General features: G+C 38.1%; 1 protein-coding gene across 19 annotated transcripts in view; it reads left to right on the top strand.

Annotated features, from left to right (window-relative positions):
- The window catches only part of HP1BP3 (heterochromatin protein 1 binding protein 3), a 36,413-nt gene extending 11,456 nt beyond the window's left edge, over window positions 1-24,957 (top strand). For 17 of the 19 annotated variants that reach the window (XM_058553108.1, XM_058553113.1, XM_058553100.1 and 14 more), the window contains 8 exons: window positions 1,947-2,090; window positions 3,909-3,989; window positions 5,376-5,530; window positions 14,218-14,308; window positions 18,924-19,083; window positions 20,726-20,837; window positions 22,348-22,461; window positions 23,167-24,957. In XM_058553108.1, the coding sequence (XP_058409091.1) occupies window positions 1,947-2,090; window positions 3,909-3,989; window positions 5,376-5,530; window positions 14,218-14,308; window positions 18,924-19,083; window positions 20,726-20,837; window positions 22,348-22,461; window positions 23,167-23,461 (1,152 nt within the window). In that variant the 3' untranslated portion in view covers window positions 23,462-24,957. The other 2 variants (XM_058553105.1, XM_058553118.1) reach the window with 2 other exon arrangements.
- The last annotated feature ends 1,764 nt before the right edge of the window (window positions 24,958-26,721 follow it).

Genomic DNA, 26,721 nt, shown 5'->3' with positions numbered 1-26,721 from the left:
ATTTTAATTTTTAAGATTGTGTTCTAATCTGACCTTGCCTTTTTTGTGTAAATTTTTCTGGTTAATTTTGTTTTATTTATTTCACATGATAAGAGGAGTTAAACTAGAAGCCATAGACTCCCTCATTTCAGAGACCCTGTCCCTAGGATCTGAGTCAGAATTGGAGACAGAGGGATACAGATCAATTTAACCAAGGGTGGTGTACATAGGAAGGAGCAGCCTGATGGTCATTCTCAGAATTTAAGAAGACAGCACTGACAATATAAACTGGAAAAGAGTTTGTCTTCAGACCTCTCCCTGCACTCCTTCAGGAGTCCTCTCAACTTGTTAAGAAAACTTTTCTTGGTCTAGATAGCTTGACTATAGGGAGATCTCTTTTCTTTGAGTAGCCTTTCTTCAAGGGTTTCACTTCATGACCACTCAGCCTAGGTTTGGAGGAACAGGGTTACAGTGAGGATGGAAGAGGGACTAAAATTTTAAAATAGTAAAACAAAAAATTAAAACAGTATAATTAGGCCTAAAGAAGAGTTTGAATATGATTGTGCATATTTATACACATGAGATATATATATATCTCGTGTGTTCCAAGCAGTGTAACAAATCATTTCAGACCACTTATACCATTTTCTGAATCAAACAGGAGTCTTGATGTCAACTTCCATCTCATTATCAGTTTGATGGAGCAAGCAATTGTTTTAGCATTAGAGAGTTCTGCTCTTTTTTTTTTCTCATGAGGAAGATCAGCCCTGAGCTAACATCCGATGCCAATCCTCCTCTTTTTGCCGAGGAAGATTGGCCGTGGGCTGACATCCGTGCCCATCTTCCTCTACTTTATATGGGACGCCGCCACAGCATGGCTTGACGAGCGGTGCATCGGTGTGCGCCCGGGATCCAAACCTGCGAACCCTGGGCCGCTGGAGCAGAGTGTGCACACTTAGCTGCTTGCGCCACCGGGCAGGCCCTGAGAGTTCTTTTCTGCTTTATTTTTTTTGCTTTGTATTTTCTTATAAGATCGGGAGTCAACTTCAATAGGTTGTAATAGGCCAGAGACATTTACTTGAAGTAGGTGACCCATATTAACACAGCTTGTTTTGTGTTGTACAGTCTTTTCTGTTCCATCTGTCTGTGAGTTATTTTTCTTTGTTGTCAAAGTATATAATGTTCGACTAAGTCTTTATCCAATGAGAATAGACAACAGCAACACAAAATGGGTGGACTAGCCCATTGGATAAATAACAGATGCTACTTAAGTGTGCTTCAAAATGTAAAGCGTTCAAAAAAAATTTGCTGTGTTTGTGGCATGATGACCTGCTGTAGTCTTCCATGGGCATTAGTCAAATGGCGTGTAGATAAATAGGGTGGAAATGGAAGGAGAGCACTTTAAATTGCAATTGAATGCCCTCATTGTTACCCAAGAGTCCCCTTAAGATTTTGCCATCTGTAAACCCAGTTTTATGCCGTTTATTGAGAGTATCTTTGCTTATGTTCTCTGTTGGCATTCACACAAAGGTTGCAGAGAAATATTGGTCCCAGTGTGCCAAAGCTCATTCCATAAAATGGGCCAGATCAGTGGTCCTACAAGCAATAAAATGTTCTGCTTTCCTCATTTTAATGCTGAAGAAGTCTTCTAATAGAAGAGAATTAAAATGGGAAGAGGTTTCTTCATTAACACACAGAATGTTGTTCACATGTTGTACCTTCTATTTGGCTGTTTTGAACAATTTAAAATTATTGTTGCAGAAATATTGTAATTCTGTATTTCTTCACAGCCATGGTAAACTAAAGTTACCTGAAATACTATTCATTCTTCCCTGCCATTTTTATCCTCCATTATCAAGTTCATTTCGAAAATAATTTTTTTTGGAAACATATGTGCCAGATTTTCTGTCTAATGAAAAACAACTAGTTTAAAGTAATGTATATGGTTTGATAAATCTGTTTTCTAGGCATGCTTCCAGAAGAGTGGTGCATCAGTGGTTGCTATTCGAAAATATATCATCCATAAGTACCCTTCTCTGGAGCTGGAGAGAAGGGGCTACCTCCTTAAGCAAGCACTGAAAAGAGAATTAAACAGAGGTGTCATCAAACAGGTATGAAACAGTTGTTGGTAATATGATCATTTCAACATGTATTAGCTGTAAGTCCATATTTAGTAACATTCAGGCTTTTTGTGTTTTTTTTTTGTTAAAAATAAGTTAACATGATGATGAAATGCTTAAGCTTAACCTAGTTTTATTATTTGAGACGAGGTTTCAAAATCACTGGTGCCAGTTACCTTTAGTAAGTTAACTATTCTAGAGGGCATAAGCAATAGGGTAGTATCATTTTTTTCTAGTTGCTTGTGCTTTTAATTGGATTTTCTTTAGGGGTTGCTTGAGCTTGAGATCATGTGGTGCTGAAGATGAGAAATGGGGTTAAGGAATCCTATTATTGCAAAAGCAAAAAAGATAATTGCTCTTGTCTTAGGTTTTTAGTTTTAATGCCTAACTTACATGACTAGTCTTGTAACTGTTATAAATTAGCTTTGTAAATAGGTTCACCTTAATTTATTAGTATCTAAAACTATGAAAGCTTGGTAGGAGCATAGAGAAGCCTGAGTAAATTGAGACTTGTACTAAAACCAACATTGATCTCAGGCATAAATCCTTGTTACTTTGCATAGTACATCAAAACATTGCTTAGAATCATAAAAATCTAAAGCTAGAATGGACTTTATCTTATCTAAATCCTCTTCAGAGGTCCAGAGGGATGAAGTAACTACCAAGGTCCCATGGTAGTGGCAGAGATGGTTCTAAGGGCCTAGTTCACTGCATTCCCAGAGTGCTGTTGCCTTTCTTCCATACCTTTCTGCACAGTTTGATTAATACAGAATTCTGTGCCATTCAGGCGTTTAAACTCTGCTTAGGAGCTTTCAACAAGTACTTAATTCCATACTGAGTGTCTCTTGTGTGCCAGGTGCTTAGGCAGATTGAGTGGGTAAAACAGATTCCTGTTGTGTGGAGCTTACATTCTAGCTTCTTTCTCAAAATGTTGCAAAACTGATGGTTAAATGGCCTTTAAAATAATCATTGATTAAAAGATATTATCTAACCAGTATAATTAGAATGGAAAGACCTGTCCTATATCATAGTGTCTGTCAGCACAGTATATATGAACTGGCTTCATCTTTTTCTCTGTGAAAATATAGTTTGTGACTTACAGGCTGACCCTCAGTTTGATTGTTAAACAATAGTGTATAGGCTGAAAGCGTTTCATCTTGATGGCTACATTTATAGCCAGGTAGGTAAAGCTCAGGTGTGGAGGACTTGGGTTAACGTGAATCAACTTGAAAGTCAATGAAACTGCTTTGTAAACTGGATAAATACGTGGTAAGACTTATACATACTATCATGTGCAATGTCTGAAAATTATTAGATAACCTTTCCCATATGCAGTAATAATCTGTAATGGACAAACTATGGGAAGCATTGTGGCCAGAGATCAACCATTCTAAATTTTGCTCAGGAGCTATCTTCCTTTCAAGATAGTGAGAGGTTTTGTCATTTTCCCCAAGAGATTGTGTCTCTTCCTTCCATGGGACTTTTTTTTTGAAAGGTTGTAGTAGGTTGTTTAACCTGATATCGTAATAGCATTCTTTCCCAGTTTTGTAGATGAGAAAATAAAAGCTCAGAGGGCTCATGGGGTTGTCCAATATTGAGTAGCTAGATGGTACCATAAATAGGATTTGATCCCAAGTCTTTTGACTCATCCATTATTCTTTTTTCTCTGAAGAGGTCAAAGCAGTTACATTAGTTCTTACATCACCATGCCCTGTAATTTGTGTGATCTGGTATAAAGTTATAATATGAATACCAAAATATTCTAAAATAAAAATACTGGTTATTGCAACTAAAATTAATTTACTTTAGGTAAAAGGAAAAGGTGCTTCTGGGAGTTTTGTTGTGGTCCAAAAATCAAGAAAAACACCTCAGAAATCCAGAGACAGAAAGGTAAGGAGTCTGTACCACAGCTTGATTGAGCACTGTAATACTATTACTACTACTAAAAAGAGCAGTGTGTATTGAGTGTTCACTGTGTGCCATGCACTATACAAAGTGCAGCCTTTCTGCTAAGGAGGTTAAAAGTAGTTTGCCCATTATTGCCCAGCTAGTGACTAGAATAGACAGTGCAGATCCAAACACTCCAGCCCCAGAGCCCACACACTTAACTGGCCTATGTTGAATTTGGGCAGCTGTATGATTATACTGCTTTTTAGGAAATATCTTTTAAACTAGAAGAGGCATACAAGTACATTTTTACCTAATATTAGATCCAAAAACTATATCCAGAGCCAGTTATTCTCTTTTTTGTAAATACTAGTACTTCCCCTCCCCGAGACACATAATTTGATCTATGGAAAGTATTTGTACAATAATAAAGCAAACTGTCTAGTATTTCCTCTGTGTTAGTAATTGAAATGAAAAATATTCCTGTACATCTTTGTCTTTACAACTCTGAAGATTTTTGTACTTTTTTTCATAAAACTTGCACTTTCAAAATGAACTTTTGTGCAGTGTTTTTTGGTGCTGCATGATCCTTTTCATTCTTTGTTGTTGAAGGCTAAGATTGAATTAAGACCTTTAAATAAAATATTTTATGCCTTTTTATTTTTATATGTATTTTTAGCTCTCTCAATCTGAATTTTTTTTTTAAGGAAGATTATCCCTGAGCTGACATCTGTTGACAATCCTCTTTGTTTTTTGTTTTTTTTTTTTTTTTACTGAGGAAGATTGTCCCTGGGCTAATATCCATGCCCGTCTTCCTCTACTTTATACGAGACGTCGCCACAGCATGGCTTGATAAGCGGTGCATGAGTCCACACCCAGGATCTGAACCTGCAAACCCCCGGCCACTGAAGCGGAGTGCGTAAACTTAACCGTTACGCCACCGGGCTGGCCCCATGGAATGTTTATCTCAAAGAAATTGCCACACAAGTGACACTATACCAGTGTGGTGTGATTTTTTGAATGTGGGACAAAAGTGATAGTTTTCTGTTGGTTAGTTGATTTGGCAATCAACTAAGGAAAGCCCTTAAGTTGAATATAGAAGCATTAGAACAGAAAGCTCTGGGGCCGGCCCCGTGGCTTAGCGGTTAAGTGCGTGCGCTCCGATGCAGGCTGCCCGGGTTCGGATCCCGGGCGCGCACAGACGCACTGCTTCTCCGTCCATGCTGAGGCCGCGTCCCACATACAGCAACTAGAAGAATGTGCAACTATGACTTACAGCTATCGCCTGGGGCTTTAGGGGAAAAATAAATAAATAAAAAATTAAAAAAAAAAAAAAGAAAGCTCTGTATTCTATAATGAATGATGATAATTTTTGATATTACCTTTCAGAACAGGAGCTCTGCAGTGGATCCAGAACCACAAGTAAAATTGGAGGATATCCTCCCACTGGCCTTTACTCGCCTTTGTGAACCGAAAGAAGCTTCCTACAGTCTCATCAGGAAATATGTGTCTCAGTATTACCCTAAACTTAGAGTGGACATCAGGTATGAGACATTGGCCTGGACTTTAAAGCACAGATGTCTGTGTTATTCCCTTAGCCCCCATTTTCATGAGAAAAGGAGAAAGATTAAATATTTAAGAAGGATTACTTTTGGCTGGGCTAAGAATGAAAACCTTTTTTATAGGTTTTATTTTTTGTTCCATTATGTTTTCCTTTTCATATCTCCATATATAGTTCCTTTTTGAAACCCAGAGCACATGTTGACTTTTATGAGACCTTGGTAGAATAACTCTTTTCATGATGTTAGCTGCTAGAATGTTCAGCATTAATCTCTTTGTCCTCTTAGCTGCTCATTATTTTTTTTAATTTTTATCTTTTCTAATTTTTTTTTTTCCTTTGAGGAAGATCAGCCCTGAGCTAACATCCATGCCAATCCTCCTCTTTTTGCTGAGGAAGACTGGCCCTGGGCAAACATCCTTGCCCATATTCCCCCACTCCACATGGGATGCCACCACAGCATGGCCTAACAAGCGGTGCATCGGTGCGTGGCCAGGATCCAAACCCAGGCCACCGGCAGCAAAGCGTGCGCACCCCACCGCTATGCCACAGGGCCGGCCCCTCTAATTTTTTTATTGTAGTAAAATATATGTAAACATAAAATTTTCCATCTTAACCATTTTTAAGTGTACAGTATTCATTGGTATTAAACACATTCATAATGTGCTACCATCACCACCATCCATCTCCAGAACTCTTTTCATCGTGTAAAACTGCAACTTCATACCCATTAAACAAGAACTCTCCGTTTTCCCCTTTGCCCCCCAGCCTCTGACAACCATCATTCTACTTTCTGTCTCTGATTTTGACTACTCTAAGTACCTCATATAAGTGGAATTATAGAGTATTTGTCTTTTTGTGACTGGCTTATTTCACTTAGCATAATATCCTCAAAGTTCATTCCTGTTGTCCCATGTGTCAGAATTTCCTTCCTTTTTAAGGCTGAATAGTATTCCATTGTTTGTATATAGTACATTTTGCTTATCAATTCATCTGTCAGTGGACGCTTAGGTTGCTTTCACATTTTAGCTATTATAAATAATACTCCTATAAACATTGGTGTGCTAATATCTCTTTGAGACCCTCCTTTTAATTCTTTGGGATATATACCCAGAAGTGGAACTACTGGATGATATGGTAATTCTGTTTTTAAATTTTTTTTTTTTTGTGAGGAAGATCAGCCCTGAGCTAACATCCATGCTAATCCTCCTCTTTTTGCTGAGGAAGACCGGCTCTGAGCTAACATCTATTGCCAATCCTCCTCCTTTTTTTCTTCCCCAAAGCCCCAGTAGATAGTTGTATGTCATAGCTGCACATCCTTCTAGTTGCTGTATGTGGGACGCGGCCTCAGCATGGCCGGAGAAGCGGTGCGTCGGTGCACGCCCGGGATCTGAACCCGGGCCGCCGGTAGCGGAGTGCGCGCACTTAACTGCTAAGCCGTGGGGCCGGCCCCTATTTTTAAAATTTTGAGGATCTGCCATATCATTTTCCGAAGTGGCTATACCATTTTACATTGCCACCAGTGGTACACAAGTTATAATTTCTTCCTGTCTATGCCAATACTTGCTGTTTTTTGGGATTTTTTGATAGTAGCTGTCTTAATGGGTATGAAATGGTTGGTACTGATTATTTTTTGTTTAGAGTTATAACTGAGAACATAAGAGAATGTAGGCTTTTATACCACCTCTACGTAGAAGTAGCATAATAACTTCACCATTTAAACATACAATGTAAAATTCTGAGAGAAATTTGATAGTAATTCATTGGTAAAAACTTGACACAAACATCTAGAGTGATTAGATTGTCACGTGTTTTTTGTGTATTTTCATGTAGACATATTTGTGTAAATTTGTAATTCACAGAGTTTGTGTTTTGAATGTGTTTGTGTGAGTTCTTTGTCATCATGACTTTAGGAAAATTATGTTTAATCCACAGTCCTTTCTACAGAAGATTTCTATATTGAATGCACATTGTCTTTTTTGTGTGTGTGTGAGGGAGATCAGCCCTGAGCTAACATCCATGCTAATCCTCCTCTTTTTGCTGAGGAAGACCGGCTCCGAGCTAACATCTATTGCCAATCCTCCTCCTTTTTTTTCTTCCCCAAAGCCCCAGTAGATAGTTGTATGTCATAGCTGCACATCCTTCTAGTTGCTGTATGTGGGACGCAGCCTCAGCATGGCCGGAGAAGCGGTGCGTCGGTGCACGCCCGGGATCTGAACCCGGGCCGCCAGTAGCGGAGCGCGCGCACTTAACTGCTAAGCCACCGGCCCGGCCTGCACGTTGTCTTGATATAGTTTAGTACCAGTATTTACTTGCATTACTGAGGCATACAATTAGAATTACTGAGGTTTCAGCCCAGAAGCCACATTTTCAGAAAAGAACTTAGTGGTCTTCACAGTGCTCAATTAAAGAGTTAGTGAAATAGTGCTAAAGAAAAGAGAATCATAGAAGCAGAAAATTTGAAATTAATATCCTGATATTTTTGTGCTTGTTATGCCCTGAGTATGACCCACAGTTACAACTGTGGGTCAGAAATGCATTGTATGATGCATTTAAATATAGAAACACATTTCACTTTTCTCTTTCTTTTCTCTCCTTTGGTGACTGGGGACCATATCCTCCCCAGCCTTTTTCTTGCGTTATGGATCTACTTACGTAAGACACGTTGTTGATAGCAGTGTGACTTTGCTCTAGGTGTAGTCTTTGGGAATGTTTCCTGTCGTCATCTTATGTTCAAACAAAATTTGCCTGATAATATATGGCTTGTCAACCCATAGATGCTAATGAACCTGAAGACCTTTTCCTATGGCCTTATTAATGGTAACTTTTTCCTTTGAAACTCTTTTTGCCTTTACTTCTGTGAAACCATATTGATTTTCTCTACCTCTGATTGTAGTGGAGACCCTGTCATTTATACATTTAACATGAAAATTTAGCCATACTTAAACTCGGTCAAACAAAAGAGCAGGAAAAATACGTTTTTAAAGTGAGTTGTCTATACTTGCTGTCTATAATTTTTCCCCTCCTACTTTCTCTCAAACCTGCTTTTGTCACACATTATCCCCACCATTTTACCTGAATTACTTCTTCCTGTCATCGTCACCGGTGACCTCTACATTGCAGATTTCAGTGGTCAATTTATAGTACTTAACTTACTTGTTGGTCTCTCACTGGCATTTGACAGTTGATGACTCCTACCTACTTGAAACACTCTTCATGTCCCTTCCAGGACACCACACCTTCCTGATTTTCATCCAACTTAACTACCCATACTTTTTTTTTTTTTTTTTTTGTGAGGAAGATCAGCCCTGAGCTAACATCCATGCCAATCCTCCTCTTTTTTAGCTAAGGAAGACCGGCCCTGAACTATCTATTGCCAATCCTCCTCCTTTTTTTTTTCCCCCCCTTTTTCTCCCCAAAGCCCCAGTAGATAGCTGTGGGTCATAGTTGCACATCCTTCTAGTTGCTGCACGTGGGACACGGCCTCAACATGGCCGGACAAGCCTGTCGGTGTGCACCTGGGATCCGAACCCCGGCCGCCAGTAGCGGAGCGCCCACACTCAACCGCTAAGCCACAGGGCCGGCCCCTACCCATACTTTTTCAGTCTCCTAAGGATTGCTGATTTCCCATCTCCTACTAACTCTTTAATGTAAGAATGCCCCAGGGTTAGACTTTAGGCCTCTTGTCTTTTCTGTCCACATTCACTTGGTAATTCTTCCCACTTTGAAAGCTTTAAATACCACCTGTACACTGCTAATCTACAGATATGTAAATCTAGCCCATACCTCCCTCCTAATTCTAAATTCATATATACAGATGCCTATTTGACATCACCACTTGTATGTCTAACTTGACATGTCCAAAACTGAACTCTTGACCCCCTTCCCCCGCCAAAAAAGCTCTCCACCTTCCATGTCTTCTCCGTCTCAGTTAATGGCAACATCTTTCCAGTTGCTGAAACCAAAAACCTTGGGTTTGTGCTGGTCTCTTCGCTTTATCCCACACCTACATCTAATTGGTAGGCAATTACCTTGGCTCTGTCTTGGAAACGTGTCCATAAACAGACCTCTTCTCATTACTTCCACTATTACCACTTTGTTCAAAGCTGCTGTCATCTCTCATCTGTATTAGAGCAGTAACCTCTTGACTGCGTCCCTTGTGCTCCCTCCCCTTCATTCTGTTCTTAACATAGCAGTGAGAGAGACTTTTCAAACATGTAACTTCCTTCCAGTGGCTTCCTAAACCCCTCACAGTTAAAGCCAGAATCTTTAAGTGACCTGTAAAACACTACAGTTCCATTGCATCTCTGACCTAGTCTCCTACTACTCTTCCCTCCCTCGCCAGCCTCAGAGCCTTCACGCTTGCTGTTCCCTTTGCCTGAGTGGTTTTCCTCCATAATCTCTTGCTCACTCCTTCGCTTCTTCAAGTTTTTACTCTTAATGTCGTCACCACAGGCCTGCCTTGACTGCCTTACTATTTTTTAAACACTTCATTTTGGAAATTTTCAGACATACACATAAATGTAGAGAGAATATAACCATCATACTAACATTATTTCTAACAAAATTAATAATTCCTTAACATGAGCCAATATCCAGGCCATTTCAAATGTCCCCAGTTGTCTCCAAAATGACTTTTTACAGCTGGTTTTTTCGAGTCAGTATCCAGACATGGCCCACACCATTGCATTTGGTTGATACAACCAACTAAATTATCTTTGCAACCTTTCCCTCCTCTCCCAGCATTCAGAATTCTGTTTCTGCCTTGTTTTTCTCCATAGCACTCATCATGTCCTAACATACTACATATTTTATTTGCTTTTCAAAAAAAATAACTTGTCTAGTCCATTAAAATGTCAGATTCCTGAAGGCTAGGATTTTTATCTATATTGTTCACTTCTGTTACCCCTGAGCCTAGCACACAGTAGATGTTCAATAAATAGTAGTTGAATGAGTGAATATGGGCACTTCATCTGGCCGTTTCACTCAAGGAACGTATGCCCTGGAGCATGTGAGATGAGACATAATATCTCCTCTCATATACTGGAGTCTGTAGAGCATTGTAGTTAAGAGCACAGACCTCAGAACCAGTCCCCTTAGGTTTAAATCCTGATTCTGTCATTTCCAGTTTTTTATCTTTGAATAAGTTATCTCTGTGTCTCAGTTTCCTTATTGATTAACAGTGTATAACTCATAGGGTTGTTAGGAGGCTTAAATCTCTTAGTACATGTTAAGCGCTTAGAACAGTGCCTGGCATGTAGTAAGTACTCAACTAATGTTAGTATTATTAGTCTCAATTCTCGTGTTTTGAGCATCACATCATGCTAAATATGATTCGGATGTTTAAAGATGTTTTTTATATAACATGCGAGTTACCACCTTAATTTGATAACAGTGATTTTTTGCAACCCTAGGGGGAAAACTGGGCATTTTGGGTTTACATAGAGACTTTGGGTTAGTTTCTAAGAAGGTGCCTTTAGAAACTTTTGACGGTAGTTCTGTCCAGTGGTGTTAGAAGTCAGATTCTAAAATCCTTGTGTAACTTCGTTATACTCTCTTTGATTTTTCTCTTTCTACTCACACCAAAAATAAACGTAGGTCAGGATTCAATTTTATACCCTATACTTTTCTCTAAACATATTAATTTCTTTGCAGACCCCTTAGACTTTTAACAGTTTGACCTCTAAGTAATTTTAAGTCTCGTTATCTTTTTAATTCCACCTATGCATTTCTAACAGACTGATTTAATTCTCTTATTTAGATCCCTGCCCCTCAGAACCCTTGCTGCTATCAGTTGCAGTTTGCCCTCCATCCCTTACCTTCAATTCTTTCTGTGCATGACTTTCATTTTTATATCTCAGTGCAGATTGACTTTCTCCACAGTTGAAAAACATGGCCACCAGCAATCAAGCCATTATTCCCTGCTTTCTAATTAAACTGGTCTAATCATCTTATTTTTTTAAAACAATGTGCTGTAATAATAAACAGTCCCTTGAATTTGTATAGGGCTTTATAAACCACTTTTGTTTACATTGTTTCCCATAATTCTCAAAATGGACTTAAAAATATATATTCTTACCCCAGTTTTGCTGATAAAAATCTTACAGGGTTACCTGGCTGTGTTCACTGGTGAGCCAGAAGTTTATTTCATCTTGTAATTATACACCTCTTGCTTTTTCCACTGTTCAAGATTGTCTTATATTGGAAAGTGCAGGCATAGCATAGTGAGTAAGAATGCAGAATCTGGAGTCAGACTGCCCAGGTTTATAACCTGTGTCTTCCACTGCCTAGCTGTGTGACCTTGGAGAAATGATTTAACTTTTCCCCTTCAGTAAAGTATGGGCAATAATAGTAACTATTTCTTGGGGTGGTTGTATTATTTTGTTTATTCCACAAGCATTTAGAATAACACTTGGCACCATAGTAAGTACAAAATGGTGTGATATGGACTATAGAACTTTTTCGGAAAAGAGAGCTGTGCCTGGAAGTTAGCAGTAAGTTAAAGAGATGGGGCTTGATTAGGTCCAGAACATAGAATTTAGAGGGAATGATAGAGTGGGGAAGGCAATCTCAAAGGAGCTTCGTGAGAAAATTTCAGAGGCAGGAGTTGGCATTCTTTTTTGGGAACTAAAAGAAGCCTGGGTCTGACTGGTGGGACCATGTCATGGAAGCTTTGAAGCTGGGTTGATGCATTAAGACCTGACACCTGGTTAGCTGAGTAACGTAGTAAAAGGGGCCTTTGTAGGTCTATTGACTTAATAGTGGAGTGCACTATGAAAACGGAAAGCCGCACAGGACCCAGAAGGGAGGGCATGGTGGCTTTTACTAAGGCTGTGGCAGTGATTAGAGAGAAAAGGCCAATCTGAGAAGCTTTGAAGCAGTTGGTAAGTATGGTTTTACCTGAAGATAGAAGTGAGTGAATGAGATTTCTAAAAGCCCAGGACAAGGTATATGCTAGCATAATGATTGATATTGCTGAGAAACAAAAATATTAAGGAACCGATTTAACCCATCCTTATTCCTGGAACATTGGAAACTTGGTTAAGAAAGTTTTTCTCAGACCAGTATTTAATTTGATTAAAAAAAAGAGTCTGGAGTTTCAACGTTTTACTTAAGCTATGTGATCCACCATTGGAAATCAGCCTTTAAGCAATCCAACTTATAGAGCGACTCATAGAAAAATTGTCTGACAGTTAAATCACTCTCTCAGTTATGTTCCGAAAGCTCTGTGCATGTGCTTCAACCCTGAGCCTTATCATTCACTACCGTGATCATTATGTATTCATCATATCATAAACTTGAGTTTAGTGACCGGATCTGTGTGTTTACTCCTGCATAACCATAATAAATAAATACTAAATATTTGTGGGATAAATGAGTGTGTGTGTGTGTTTGGGTCATGGCATAAATCATATTCTTCCTGAATGTAATAGCACTGGCTTAGAAATATTTTCATAGGGAGATTTTTTTAATTGGGAGTTTCTTAATTTGGAGTGTCAGGGATGTACAAGGTTTCATAGTGTGGTTCCTACTCTCTAGCATCCTGTTAGAGCGTGGAATTCCCTCTGCTCTTCTGCTCCTCTTCCCCTGGCGTATGGATGATGTAATTAATAACTCGTGTCAACTCAGCCTGTAATGAATGCTTAGTGGTTTCGATAAAAGATTCAAAATTTTTTCTGCAAAGAAAAATGTCAAAGCCCAATGAAGCATCTCAGATGATTGTAGTTTGGCCCTCATTGGGCTGCCCCAGTGATTTTTTTCTGTCTACCTAGCAACTGATGAGTTGCAAATGAGTCTCATGGTATTCTGCTTATTGGGTCCTATTCTAGTAATTTTTTCTTGAGAGGTGTGGCAAAACAAATCAGAAAACTTTCAAATTATGATTATCCCTTTCTTAGATGTCCTGTTGTTGGCCTGGATATATAGCTTTACATTTGACTCCATCTTGGTCTGTACCACTGTCCCCATAAAGCCTTGAGTCAACTTGATTGGTTTCTCCCTGCACCTCAGATTCCCAGCACCCATTCAGACTACTGCCCCTTGACAGAACAGCTCTTACTTCAACACTTTGTTGTTATATTTTAAATGATATACAGTTCCTTCTTGCCTGCCATTTGGTTTTGATAACCTTGTTTTTATTTATTTACTTTTAACTACAACCCTCTTAAGACAGAGATACTATGTTAAGAACAATCTGTGTTCTTTCTCAGGGAATTGTATTTTACTAGGCTGACTTTAGATACTGGTTTGCAAAAATGACTCTGTTTTTTGTTGTTGTTATTTTGTATATACTTGAAAAAAAAAAATCCAGGAATTCTGCCTCAGAGAATTCCAGAGTTGGATGGGTCTTTAAAGATGCCCATTCTTTGATTGCACAGTTTGGTTGCAGTTGTGGTAATAAGTGACAGGTTTTTGGGGTGCCCTGGCAATTGGAAATTGGTTCTGTATCACACATGGTTCTGTATGTACAGGTGATGACTTAGCTCCTTTGCTTGAAGGAAAAAGAATGCCACTTGTTAAAAGTGCCAACAATTTATTATTTCGTTGTCCATTTTAACAAAATACTACATGTAATAGGAGTCAGAAGTTTAGTTCAGGGAATAACCCTGGATCTGTTTCTTCAAATCTTTATTTCATTGATATATTTATTGCTATTTTTTGTTTTCTCTGCAGGCCTCAGCTGTTGAAGAATGCTTTGCAGAGGGCGGTAGAGAGAGGCCAGTTAGAACAAATAACTGGCAAAGGTGCTTCTGGGACATTCCAGGTTAGAGGCCAAAAAGGCTTGGTGATAGAGAAGTGGTTCTCAAAAGTTTTGGTTTTGGGACCTCCTTTATTCTAAAAATTTATTGAGGATCCCAAGAGCTTTTGTTTATGTGGGATATACCTATCAATATTTACCATGTTAGAAATTAAAACTGAGGAAAATTTTAAATATTTATTAATTCATTTAAAAAATAACCCATTAGGGCCGGCCTGGTGGCGTAGCGGTTAAGTGCATACGCTCCGGCAGCCCAGGGTTCACGGGTTCGGATCCTGCGTGCGTGCCGATGCACTACTTGTCAAGCCACGCTGTGGCGGCGTCCCATATAAAGTAGAGAAGATAGGCACAGATGTTAGCCCAGGGCCAGTCTTCCTCAGTACAAAGAAGAGGATTGGCATCAGATGTTAGCTCAGGGCTGATCTTACTCACAAAAAAACCCTAAATAAATAAAAAATAACCCATTACACATTAACATAAGTAACATTTTTTATAAAAAATAACTATTTTCCAAAACAAAAAAAATTTTAACGAGAAGGGGGCACTGTGTATTACATTTTCACAAAAGTCTTTAATGTCTGCCTAATAGAAGACAGGTGGTATCTGTTTTAATATATTTTGGGTTACATCTATGAAGAAAATCCAACACACAGAAATATAGTTAGAAAAGCCTGGAGTATTTTAAGATAATTTTCAAATAGTTGTGGATACTATTATCTTTGATACTATACCAAAACTCAACAAATGATATTTTTTAATAGCTTTATTGAGGTATGATTTATATACCATAAGATGCACTCATTTTAAGTTATAACTTATAATTCAGTGATTTTTAGTAAATTTATAGAGTTGTACAACCATCACTGCAATCCAATTTTAGAACGTTTCCATCCCCTGAAAAAATTCCTTTGTGCCCATTTGCAGTCACTGCTCGTTCCCATCCCTAGCCAACCTACTAATCTGCTTTCTCTCTGTATAGATTTGCCTTTTCTACATAATATATTACATGTAGTATATTTACATATAATAGAATCATGTGACATGTGGTCTTTTGTGTCTGGCTTTTTTCACTTAGCATAATATTTTTTGTTTTATCCATGTTGCAGCATGAATCAGTACTTTCATTTCTTTTTATTGCCAAATAGTATTTCCAATTTATGAATCTAACACACTTTGTTTATCCATTCATAAGTTGTTGAACATCTGAGTTATTTCTGCTTTTTAGCTGTTATGATTAATGTTGCTTATGAACATTTATGTCCAAATCTTTGTGCAGATATATGTTTTTATTTCACTTGGGTACATAACTAGGAGTGTGGACTTGCTGGACTATATGGTCAATCTGTTTTAAGAAACCGCCAGGCTGGCCTGGTGGTGTAGTGGTCTGCTTCAGTGGACTGGGGTCTGTGGGTTCGATTCCTAGGCTCGGACGTATACACCACTCATCAAGCCATGCTGTGGTGGCGTCCCACGTACAAAATAGAGGAAGACTGCACAGATGTTAGCTCACTGACAATCTTCCTCAAGCAAAAAGAGGAAGATTGGCAACAAATGTTAGCGCAGGGCCAATCTTCCTCACCAAAAAAAAAAAAAAGAAGAAGAAGAAACTGCCAAAGTGCCTGCATCATTTTACATTCCCACCAGCCATGTATATATAAGGGTTCTAGTTTCTTCGTATCTTTGTCAACACTTGTTATTCTCTCTATTTTTTTTTTTTTTTTTTTAGCCATACTAGTGGATACAAAGTGGCATCTCATTGTGGGTTTGGTTGATATTTCCTTGATGACTACTGACAGTGACCATTTTTTCATGTGCTTAATGGACATTTATCTATCTTCTTTGATAAGATGTCAATTCAAATCTTTTGCCTATTTTTAAAATTGGGTTATCTTATTATTGAGTTATGAGAGTTATATAACTAGATGCAAGTTCCTCATCAGATATATGATTTGTAAATATTTTCTTCTGTTCTGTGGCCTGTGCTTTCACTTAATGGTATCTTTTGAAGTGCAAAAGTGTTTAATTTTGATGAAGTCTAGTTTATCATTTTTTTAAATTGCTTATGCTGTTGGTGTTGTATTGAATAAATCATTGCCTAACTTAAGGTCACGAAGATTTACTCCTATGTTTTCTTCTAAGAGTTTTATAGTTTTAGCTCTTACATTTAGGTCTGTGATCCATTTTGAGTTAAGTTTTTTTTTTATGGTGTGAGGTAAGGGTATAAATTCGTGTTTTTGCATGTGGATATCCAATTCTCCCCATGCCATTTATTGAGAAGACTATCCTTTCCTCATTGAATTGTCTTGGCACCCTTATCAAAAAATCAGTTGAACATAAATTTAAGAGTTATTTCTGGACTCGAGTTCTGTTCTCTTGATTCTATGTGTGAATCCTTATGCTAGTACCACACTGTCTTGATGACTGTAGCTTTGTAGTAAGTTTTAAAGTTGGGAAATACAAGTCCTCTGTCTCTTCATTTATTTAGAGCTTTAGCTTCTTTCAGCAATGTTTTGTAGTTTTCAGTGTACAGGCCTTATATTTCTTTTGTTAAATTTATTCCTGAGTATTTCCATGCTATTGTGAATGGAATTTCCTTATTTTCCTTTTCAGATTGTTCATTGCTAGCCTATAGAAATACAATTGATTTGTCTGTTGATATTGTATCCTATGAACTTGCTGAACTCGTTTACTAGTTCTAGTACGTTTTTTGTGGGTTCTTAGGGTCTTTCTGGATTCCCTAGGATTTTCTACATACTCGATCATGTCATCTGTAAATAAAGACCATTTTACTTCTTCCTTTCCCATCTGGATGTCTTTTTTTTCCCCTTGCCTGATTACACTGGATAGAATCTCTGATACAGTGATGAGAGCAGACATCCTTGTCTATTCATTCTTTCACCATTAAGTTAGCTGTAGGTTTTTCATAGATGCCTATTATCAGGTTGAGAAAGCTCCCTTTTATTACTAGTTTGTTGGGAGTTTTTATTATGAATAGCTGTTGGATGTGTCACATGGTTTTTTTTAGTCTCTTGATGATCATGTGGTTCTTCTCCTTGATTGTGTTAATATGGTGTATTACATGAATTGATTTTGTGGTAATTCCTTAAAGGTTATTTGCCATGTAGAACCTGAAACCACATCAGTGAACTTCTTGTACTCTGTTACCTTAAAATCCTTTTGGTCCGTCTTAAACTTTGAGTGGATCTTTTAACCATACGTAAATTTGTAACATGGTCATTTGGAAATTAGGGGTTCACTGAATTATGCGGGTTTTTTAAATGTTGACACATTTCGTCAAAAACAATAACAAAAATCACATTCATTAATATCACCCACTGATCTTCTCAGAACAGTATTTAAGTACTAGGGTTATCAAACTCACAATGGTAGATACAAGTTTTCTCAATTTAAATTTTCTCTTGAAAAGTTGAATTTTATCATTGGCAACTAATACTGTTGTTTTCCTTGAAGTGACAGGCTCACTTTATTCATTTTCAAGACAGTGTCTACCAGATACCCAAGTCAGAACAACCATAGTTTATCTGTTAATTGTTCCTTCAAATAAGAAGGGTATTCCATGAAAAATGCAGCTAGTTCAGCTTGCAGCTCAGTCACTGGGGTGCTTTTCCTTGAGGCCACCATCATGCTTCCACGTGCAGCTGACATACTTTATGCGTTCTTCCTGTTTATCCCATGAAATATCACTTGCACTGGGGTTGAGATTTAATAAAATAATTTTTAATAGTTCATCAAGAATAATTTTAAGTGAAACTGCCTTTTTTTTTTTTTTTTTTTAAATCACAAGTGCATAGCAGTAAAGAACTTAATAACTACTGGTACATTTTTGTTTTTCTGCCTTGGTTTGTGGTAAGGCAGCACCAGTTTTATCCCTCATTGCTTTTCCACCATTAGTGCACATGTCACCACAGTGAAGAAGGCAAATCACGTCTTAGTAGTATTAGGAAAATAGTTTTGACCTTGCGGATCCTCTGCAAGGGTCTCGGGAACCCCAGGGTCTGTGGACCACTCTTTGAGCATCCCTGTTGTAGGCTGTACCTGAGCATGTCCTTTTATCCTTTTTGCTTCTTGGTGGTAATCTTGGTTCCCCAGCCTTTGTCCTTGAAATATGCTATGTAATTTTGTCCTTGAAATATGCTATGTAATTTTCTGTTGTATGAAACGTTAGATATTTATCAGACTTTTCCTTTGCTGTTTTCCTTACAGGATTAAAAAGGCTATTATTTTTATAACTACTCTGTTTTTCAGATTCAGAAAAAAGGAAGTATTCTTAAATAAAAGTGTCTTAATTTATTGGAGGCATAATAAGTTAATCTGCTTATTGGGGTAGAGCTGTCTCTCTTTGGGTTAGGTTGGCTGTTGTTGTTTTAGGTTGGATGGAGGGGTAGATGGAAGGAGAAAATATCCATAGGAGGGTTGGGACTCCTCAGTTAGATTGAATACCTGATGAGTGGGAAGAGAAAGTCCCTAACCTGACAATTTATTGTAAAACATATCTGTGCTAATGCAGGAACTCCGACCCACCTGGTGCAGAGGAGTCTTGTCTTGACCTGCTTTGGGAGAGTGTTGTCTTGATGCTTTTCTCTTCCTCCTTGGAAAACAGCTGAAGAAATCAGGGGAGAAACCCCTGCTTGGTGGAAGCCTGATGGAATATGCAATCTTGTCTGCCATTGCTGCCATGAATGAGCCGAAGACCTGCTCCACCACTGCTCTGAAGAAGTATGTCCTGGAGAACCACCCAGGGACCAATTCTAACTATCAAAGTAAGACTTAGAGTTGTGTGTGTTTGACCAGGATTAGGGGGACCATCTTGTGAAAAATCACTAGAGATCATGTTGTTAATGACAAAGCATTAACTACTGTCAGTGAGGGAACAACAGCTTTTCAAATTTGTCATTTACAAAAAGAAAAATAATCAAGCCTTATCCTTAATTTACAATGTCTGCTGAAGATCAGAATTTGATTTTACTTTGCTGTAAAGATTTTTCTGGTATTTATGTTTATTGTAATTTAGATAAATCTCTAGGTTCAAAACGCCTCTCAAGTTTAGTATCTTTTTGCCTACTCCTGAGTGTTTACCAAAACATCTAATTGCACCTTGAAACCAAGCCAATTTTTTTAAATACCTGGGTTATTTCTCATTGATTTAGGCCCTATAATAGAAAATACTTTTTTTTTTTACAGTAAAGTATATTTACCCTATCAGGTGGCGATTTGAGATTAGAAACCTTGCCTTAGCAGCATTATCACATATGGATTAATGAGACTGTATTTTCTCAGTGAGCTACTAGAATAGGCACAATGATGTAGGGTGAGGAATATGGAAATAAAGTAGGGCCGGCCCCGTGGCTTAGCAGTTGAGTGCGCGCGCTCTGCTGCTGGCAGCCCGGGTTCGGATCCCGGCCGTGCACCCACGCACCGCTTCTCCGGCCATGCTGGGGCCGCGTCCCACATGCAGCAACTGGAAGGATGTGCAACTGTGACGTACAACTATCTACTGGGGATTTAGGGGGGCAAAAAAAAATTAAAAATTAAAAAAAAAAAAAGGAAATAAAGTAACTAACGGAAAATGCCATTTAGAATGTATTGTTGTAAATAGGTAATTTTGAAGTCTTATTACTGACTTTTAATATATACGCAATATGTATTTTTTAACATTATGAAGGAATGCTTTCTGATGTTTTCTTATGTACTTTGAAAACTGACGTCTGACTTTTTAATCTTGCCTTACTTAAGATACATACTGTGTTAATTGTGCACGTTGACCCTCATAGACTGTTTTATGATTTTCTCTTTTGGCAGAGTGTTATAAGAGAAGGTGATCTTGGTTATTAACCTTTTCAGTTCAACTAATATTGCAGCCCTATTTTGGATACTAAATCACCATAAAATATATTTTTGATGTCTTTTTACAAAAGATGAGAAGTGGTGAGGCCTTTAGGAGCCATGATATCATTCTGTTACTGTTTGCTGATTCATGAGAAATTACTTCTGTTTATCTTTATAGATACTCTACTAGATGATTGGTACTCAATAGACGTTTGAATAAATGGAAATAATGAGAGATTTAGTCTTAAGTCGGCTATTAACCATTTATGTGCAACGTGTAGGGCAAGTCACTAACCACCACCCTGGGCTCCTGTTTTCCTTTCTGTGAAATGAGGAATTTGACCCAATGGTCTCTGAAGTCTCTTGCCATTATATTTTAACTGTTGCCAAATTTATGGACACTTAATAAATGTTTAGTGAATTAGTTAATCCCTTTGGCCACAAAGGTTTCACTTAGCACTTTTCTCTTACTGTATGTGACAGGACATTAAATTGATGTATAACTGAATGTAGTTGAGAGAATTATCAAATTTAAATAACTAAATAATTTTCTTCATGCCTGAATTTTTTGTTCAGTGCATTTGCTGAAGAAAACCCTGCAGAAATGCGAAAAGAATGGGTGGATGGAACAGATCTCTGGTAAAGGATTCAGTGGCACCTTCCAGCTCTGTTTTCCCTATTATCCCAGGTAAGTACCTGAGCTATAATGTGAAGTATTGGTCATTGTAAATTTAAAATCTGATTCTAGGGGCCAGCCTGGTGGCGCAAGCGGTTAAGTGCACGCGCTCCGCTGCGGTGGCCCGTGGTTCGCAGGTTCGGATCCCGGGCGCACACCAACGCACCGCTTGTCAAGCCATGCTGTGGCCGCGTCCCATATAAAGTAGAGGAAGATGGGCACGGATGTTAGCCAAGGGCCAGTCTTCCTCAGCAAAAAAGAGGAAGATTGGCGTTGGATGTTAGCTCAGGGCTGGTCTTCCTCACAAAAAAATAAATAAAATAAAATCTGATTCTAGGTTATAGGCTTGGGTTAACTTATTTTACCCTTATTACTATTACACTGAACTGGATATACTTGAAAATAAAGACTACTCAAGGCAGTATTGTTTTAGAGCAAAAGGTTTTCATGTAAGAACAGGGGAATTTTGGCTGTCCTGCTAGAGCTTACTGTTAGCTAACTGTTCCTGAAAACAAGCGTTGAATTCTTTGAGATCCTTGGCCAGTCCTTTTGGTGTTCATTCCCTTTTTTTTTATTAAGTAAATGATAATGACAAGAAGATTATTAGAGGATTATATATATGTTTTAATTGTCCAGCACCGATTAGAGAGGACATTGGCTGCTTCCAGGAATCCTAATCTGCCTTCTTCATACTGTAGAGGTAGGGACATTTATTTGAAAACCTATCTCTTATACATAATCTCATTTATTCATTGAACCAAAAAATGTATCGAGCACCTCCTATGAGCCAAGCATTTTTTTATGTACCCTTCTATAGCCTTCTTATACTTTCATTTCTAGTGAAATACCATGACGTGTACCACTAAGCCCTATTTTAGCAGGTGTACAGTGTAGCATTTTTATATTGTTCTTTGCGCACGAACGTGTTACTTGGTTGAATGCATATTATTTGAATTTTTCAAACATTAAATTTAATTCTTAGAGTCATACACATGAAATGTTATAATGTAACATTTATAACTTATTAATCAACAAGATCAAGATTTCTACCATTAAGGGCAAAGAAAAGTTAGCAGATCCTTGCTGAATTTCTCTAAAGCTTTAAAGAGATACAGGCCTTATAATACTTTGAGGTCTTTTGCCAGTATCACGAGGGCAAAAGATGTATACTGCTGTGCAGACTGTTCATTGCCTTACCGTTCACTGCTGTATATTCAGTGGCTGATACAGTGCTGGACACATATCAGGAGCTTAAATAATTGTTCACTGAATAAATTATTAAGAATCAGTTTTATTAAATGGAGGAAGGGAATGAGGTATGGTCTAGGACTTTTATAGATTTGTCATAACTTTGTATGTGTGCTCAAAGTAGGTTAAATTATAACCTGATATTTGTAACCTAGCTTCACATTTTGAGGGAGGGTAGGAAGAAGTGGGGAATGTCCAGAGAAGAGCATTTAGGTTCTCGTTATTTCTCTTGTTCTGTATGGGACTTCTCTTTTACCTAATTTTTTTTTCATAGCCCAGGAGTTCTATTTCCAAAGAAAGAGCCAGACGATTCTAAAGATGAGGATGAAGATGAAGATGACTCATCAGAAGAAGACTCAGAGGATGAAGAGCCACCACCTAAAAGAAGGTATGGATGTGTGAAAAAACCCTTCTGTCTTAGAGCTAAAAATGGCATAATAGGAGAGGCTGTGAAAAGTGTTTTAACAACTCAGGATCCTTCTCAAGTACTTTGTGTGATGTTTCAACTTGTCTTAAAAATTCAGGGGCTCTGAAGCACTGTGAATATGTAATTTACTCTTTGGTCAAACCTGTATATATATATCCATAGTTTAGATATTCAAAAAAAAATAATTCCCTATTTTTCTAGAAAAAACATCATGGGATTATGTGTCAACTTCCGTGAATTGGTTGAATTTTTTTTTTTTTTCTTTGTGAGGAGGACCAGCCCTGAGCTAACATCACTGCCAATCCTCCTCTTTTTTGTTGAGGAAGACTGGCCCTGGGCTCTACTTTATATGGGATGCTGCCACAGCATGGCTTAACAAGCGGTGCATTGGTGCGTGCCCGGGATCCGAACCAGGGAACCCTGGGCCACCACAGCGGAGCACGTGCACTTAACTGCATGCGCCACCAGGCTGGCCCCTGGTTGAATTTTTATATAATTTTACTTATGCCTCTAGTTTTTAAAAAAAATAGTAAATCACGTTCCTATTCTTAACATAAGTGACTTCTACCTGTGCTTTTTTTTTTTTTTTTTTTTTTTTTTTGGTCATCCTGGCAAAGTGAATCTCTCAAGTGCTAAGTGATTGCCTTTACTCTTTGGTTCTCACAGGTTGCAGAAGAAAACCCCAGCCAAGTCATCAGGCAAGGCTGCATCAGTGAAGCAGAGAGGGTCCAAGCCTGCACCTAAAGTCCCAGCGGCCCAGCGGGGGAAAGCTAGGCCCTTGCCCAAGAAAGCCCCTCCTAAGGCCAAAACTCCAGCCAAGAAAGCCAGACCCTCACCGTCTATCATCAAGAAACCTAGTGGTAGCTCTTCAAAGAAACCTGCGGCCAGTGTGAGAAAGGAAGTGAAATTGCCTGGCAAGGGCAAAGCCACCATGAAGAAATCTTTCAAAGCAAAAAAGTAAATTTTATAGGAAAAAAGGGTATCATGATGAAATTCAAAATCTTATTTTCTAAGGTCAGTGTGCATTTGTTTTAGTTTTGATGCTTTTAAAAGTACATTTTTTTCCTCGCCTGTGAACATTGTGGGGAGGGAATATAAATAAACCAATTTAGGCATATTTGTTAGCTTTAGGTGCTGTTCTTGGTGCCTGCCCCTTCCCTCAGTCATTTTAATTTCTGTGGTAATTCTGGACTTTCCTGCACTATGTAATCTATACTTGTCCTTTTTTCTCCCTCCACCCCAGCCTTTTTTCTTTTTTTATGGTCAGCTTTGGCTTTTTTTTTTTCCCTTTCGGTGTTATCTAAACAGTTGCAAAGATTTTTATATTTGTAGAAAGCATCAAGAACAAGATGTCGGTCAGGCTGGAAGTAAAAGGAGGCAGTATAGCACTGACTGAATTGCAAAGCCTCCTGCCTGGAGACTTCAGTTATAGCTGTAATAATTCATCTTATTTATAAACCACTCCACTAACCCTTTCTCTCCAACTATAAACACAGAGACGACGTAGCTTCGAGAATAAGCCAAAAACATGATCTCATTAGATTCTAAAGATGCACGACTTCTTTGGGCCACTTTTCACATTGATCAATTTCCGGGTATTTTTTGCTGGCCCAGGGCATTGCATTCCCTTAACAGCAAGCACAAGTTCTTTCCACCACTTGTTTTTTGACTGAAGGGGAAATATAGGAATATATTGAATTTGTGATTTCTGGTGTCACCTGTGCTACCAAAAATCAAAACATATGAAATCTTCTTGATCAAATATTTAAATATATTTTTTAATATTTGGAGCATGAATTGTCACTTCCTGTTTGCCTTTTTTTATAAGGAAATGTTGGAGAGCTAAATCATTGCTAATGTAGAAATGTTAAGTGGAAAAACATACAATTTGCTAAAATAAACTAGATTCCAGATTCCTCTCTGGGTTCCCCCCCCTCCTTTCTTTCCACAGCACTTTTGACATCAAGCAAGTGGCTTCCTTTTTGAGATATTTTAAAAAAGAAAAGAAAAAAAAGCAAATGAAGCCCAACTACCTAACCCTGTCTTATTTGTATTTGTTTTAGTATTGTGAGGTTGTGTTAAACAGTACTAGCTTTCTACTGAGAAATATTGATTTCTGGTTATCATTTATCCTCCCTGTGGCACTTGACATTTTAATTGTCTTAAACCTTTTGGTGTATGTCTTCTGGCCCCTTGAGTGCTGCCGGAAGCAAGAGATGTTTGTTTCATTCATTCCACTTGCATTGTCTCCTGGGATCCTGTCTGCAGCCTAAAGTGTGGCTGGGAAATGGACTTGAGAAGATTGGCTTGAATTAGATACATAATCATGTGTGATCCCATCATGAGTTCATTGGAATTTGTGTTGCATGTAAGGCAATCTTTCCTGTTGTAAATCTTCCTTTTTTTATGTACATATATTTTGAAAAATATGAATAAACATGAAATTTTAAAAGCTGCTGAACTGTAGCTTATATTTAAAAGTTTCTGGTATATCCTCAAAAGTAAAGTGGTGCCCTCATTTTGAGTCTTTTCTACTCTGTGCAATAGCCTCCATCCTTCCATTTTCCATTTTAAATACAAGCTTCAGTTTATTTGCTTTCGAATTATGGATGGTAAATGATGTTTCTAGATATATTGAACCTGATTATTTAATGAATAAGAGGTCTTAAAAAATCATTTTCTATTTTATTAAGGCCCTTGCTTTCAAGATCATAGATTCCAGTTTTTTCTTGTTTAATATTCAAGTATATCCGTGGACTACAAAAAAAAAATTCAGCACTGCAAAAGGGTTGATTAACCCTAGAGACTTAATTCTAGAAAGTAATTCTAATTTCTGTTATGCTATTAGAAGGTATGATTCTTAATAGTATGGGTGTTAGATACCTGTGCTAAGAATTCTCTGCTCTTCTGGAAAAGAAAGTTGGAGAATTTTGGTTGGTTTCTCTGTTTTATGATATTGCTTTTAAAAAGATTTTCTGAACAGTCACCTGGTAGTTATATTGTACATCAGGCACTCTAGCAGAGATTGAGAGGTTTAGACTAGATTGTTTAAGGTCCCTTCCACCTCTGACATTCTGTTAACTTGACAAAGTTCAAGTAAGGACAAAACTGTCCCTGCTTTAGCATCACATAAAGGGAAAAGACGGGAGGGCCATTGCACTCACCCAGTGAGAACCCCCAGGTAAAGGAATGTTTGTTTATTTTTACCTTCCAGGCATTCTAAAGGAGTAGAACACAATTTTTATTTCCATGTTACAGGAAGGAAAAGAGCAAATCCAAGAGATAGTCCCACTGACTTCTAGCATGGATCAGTGGCGTCAGTACTCTGTTAGTAACTGAACTCAGTTACAGTGTTTTTTTCATAATACACTTAAGCCACCTACAAATTACCTTTGATAAGTGAATCTCAGAAAGTGCTAGGAGAGAGATTGTGGGCTTCTTAACGTACAAAATGAGGGAGAGATTCTGTTGCAGAGAAACATGGAGACCTTTCCTTAGTATTACAACAGAAGCATTCAGCACAGCTAGAACCTGATCCTAACCATCCACGCAGACTTAATTAAAGGAAGCCTGGTCCAGTATAAATTTTAGAGAACAGATATGTGTTTTAATCATTGGGTATTGGGTATAAGTAACAGGAAAATTACATGAAAACAAGACCTAAGTAATATACCAATACCTCTGACATTTTTTCCATCGTTTCTCTTACAAAATTTTGTCAGCCTAGTCGAAGTTTGCTAACCTATTCTTATACCTACTTGAAAGAACCTATGGAACGATTCCTGCTCAGGCTGAGATACTCTTGCCATCCTGATATGCTAGGAGAAAGCTTAAACCAGCCGTATTCATGAACTGCTGTGTTTAGCCAACTAAGAGAATCTTTAAAAATTTAAGATTATAGTTAAGGACTGTAATGTTGCACCTTCAGAACCTGAAAAATCATAATTACTTTCTTTCTTTTTGGGTTAAGCAAAAATTCTAATTTTATCCATGAAAGAAGGGAAATTCTATTCTTAACTGGAAAAAGACGATTATTAAACTTATTCCCCCAGAGGTTCCTCACTGACATTACTTCCCAGTTGCTTTTGCGTTTTTGTGGTACAGTAGACAGTTCTGTTCTCAGTTCTGCGGAGCTGAGGCTCAAGAACCAGAGCTGCTGAAGCTCTTGGTGTAGGAACTACTGGACAAAGAGTGCCTAGAAGACACCAGCGATCACCAAAC

Source organism: Diceros bicornis, chromosome 13 (genome assembly GCF_020826845.1).
Source record: "Diceros bicornis minor isolate mBicDic1 chromosome 13, mDicBic1.mat.cur, whole genome shotgun sequence".
Taxonomy (NCBI): Eukaryota; Metazoa; Chordata; class Mammalia; order Perissodactyla; family Rhinocerotidae; genus Diceros; species Diceros bicornis.
This window is presented reverse-complemented; position numbering and strand designations above follow the sequence as displayed.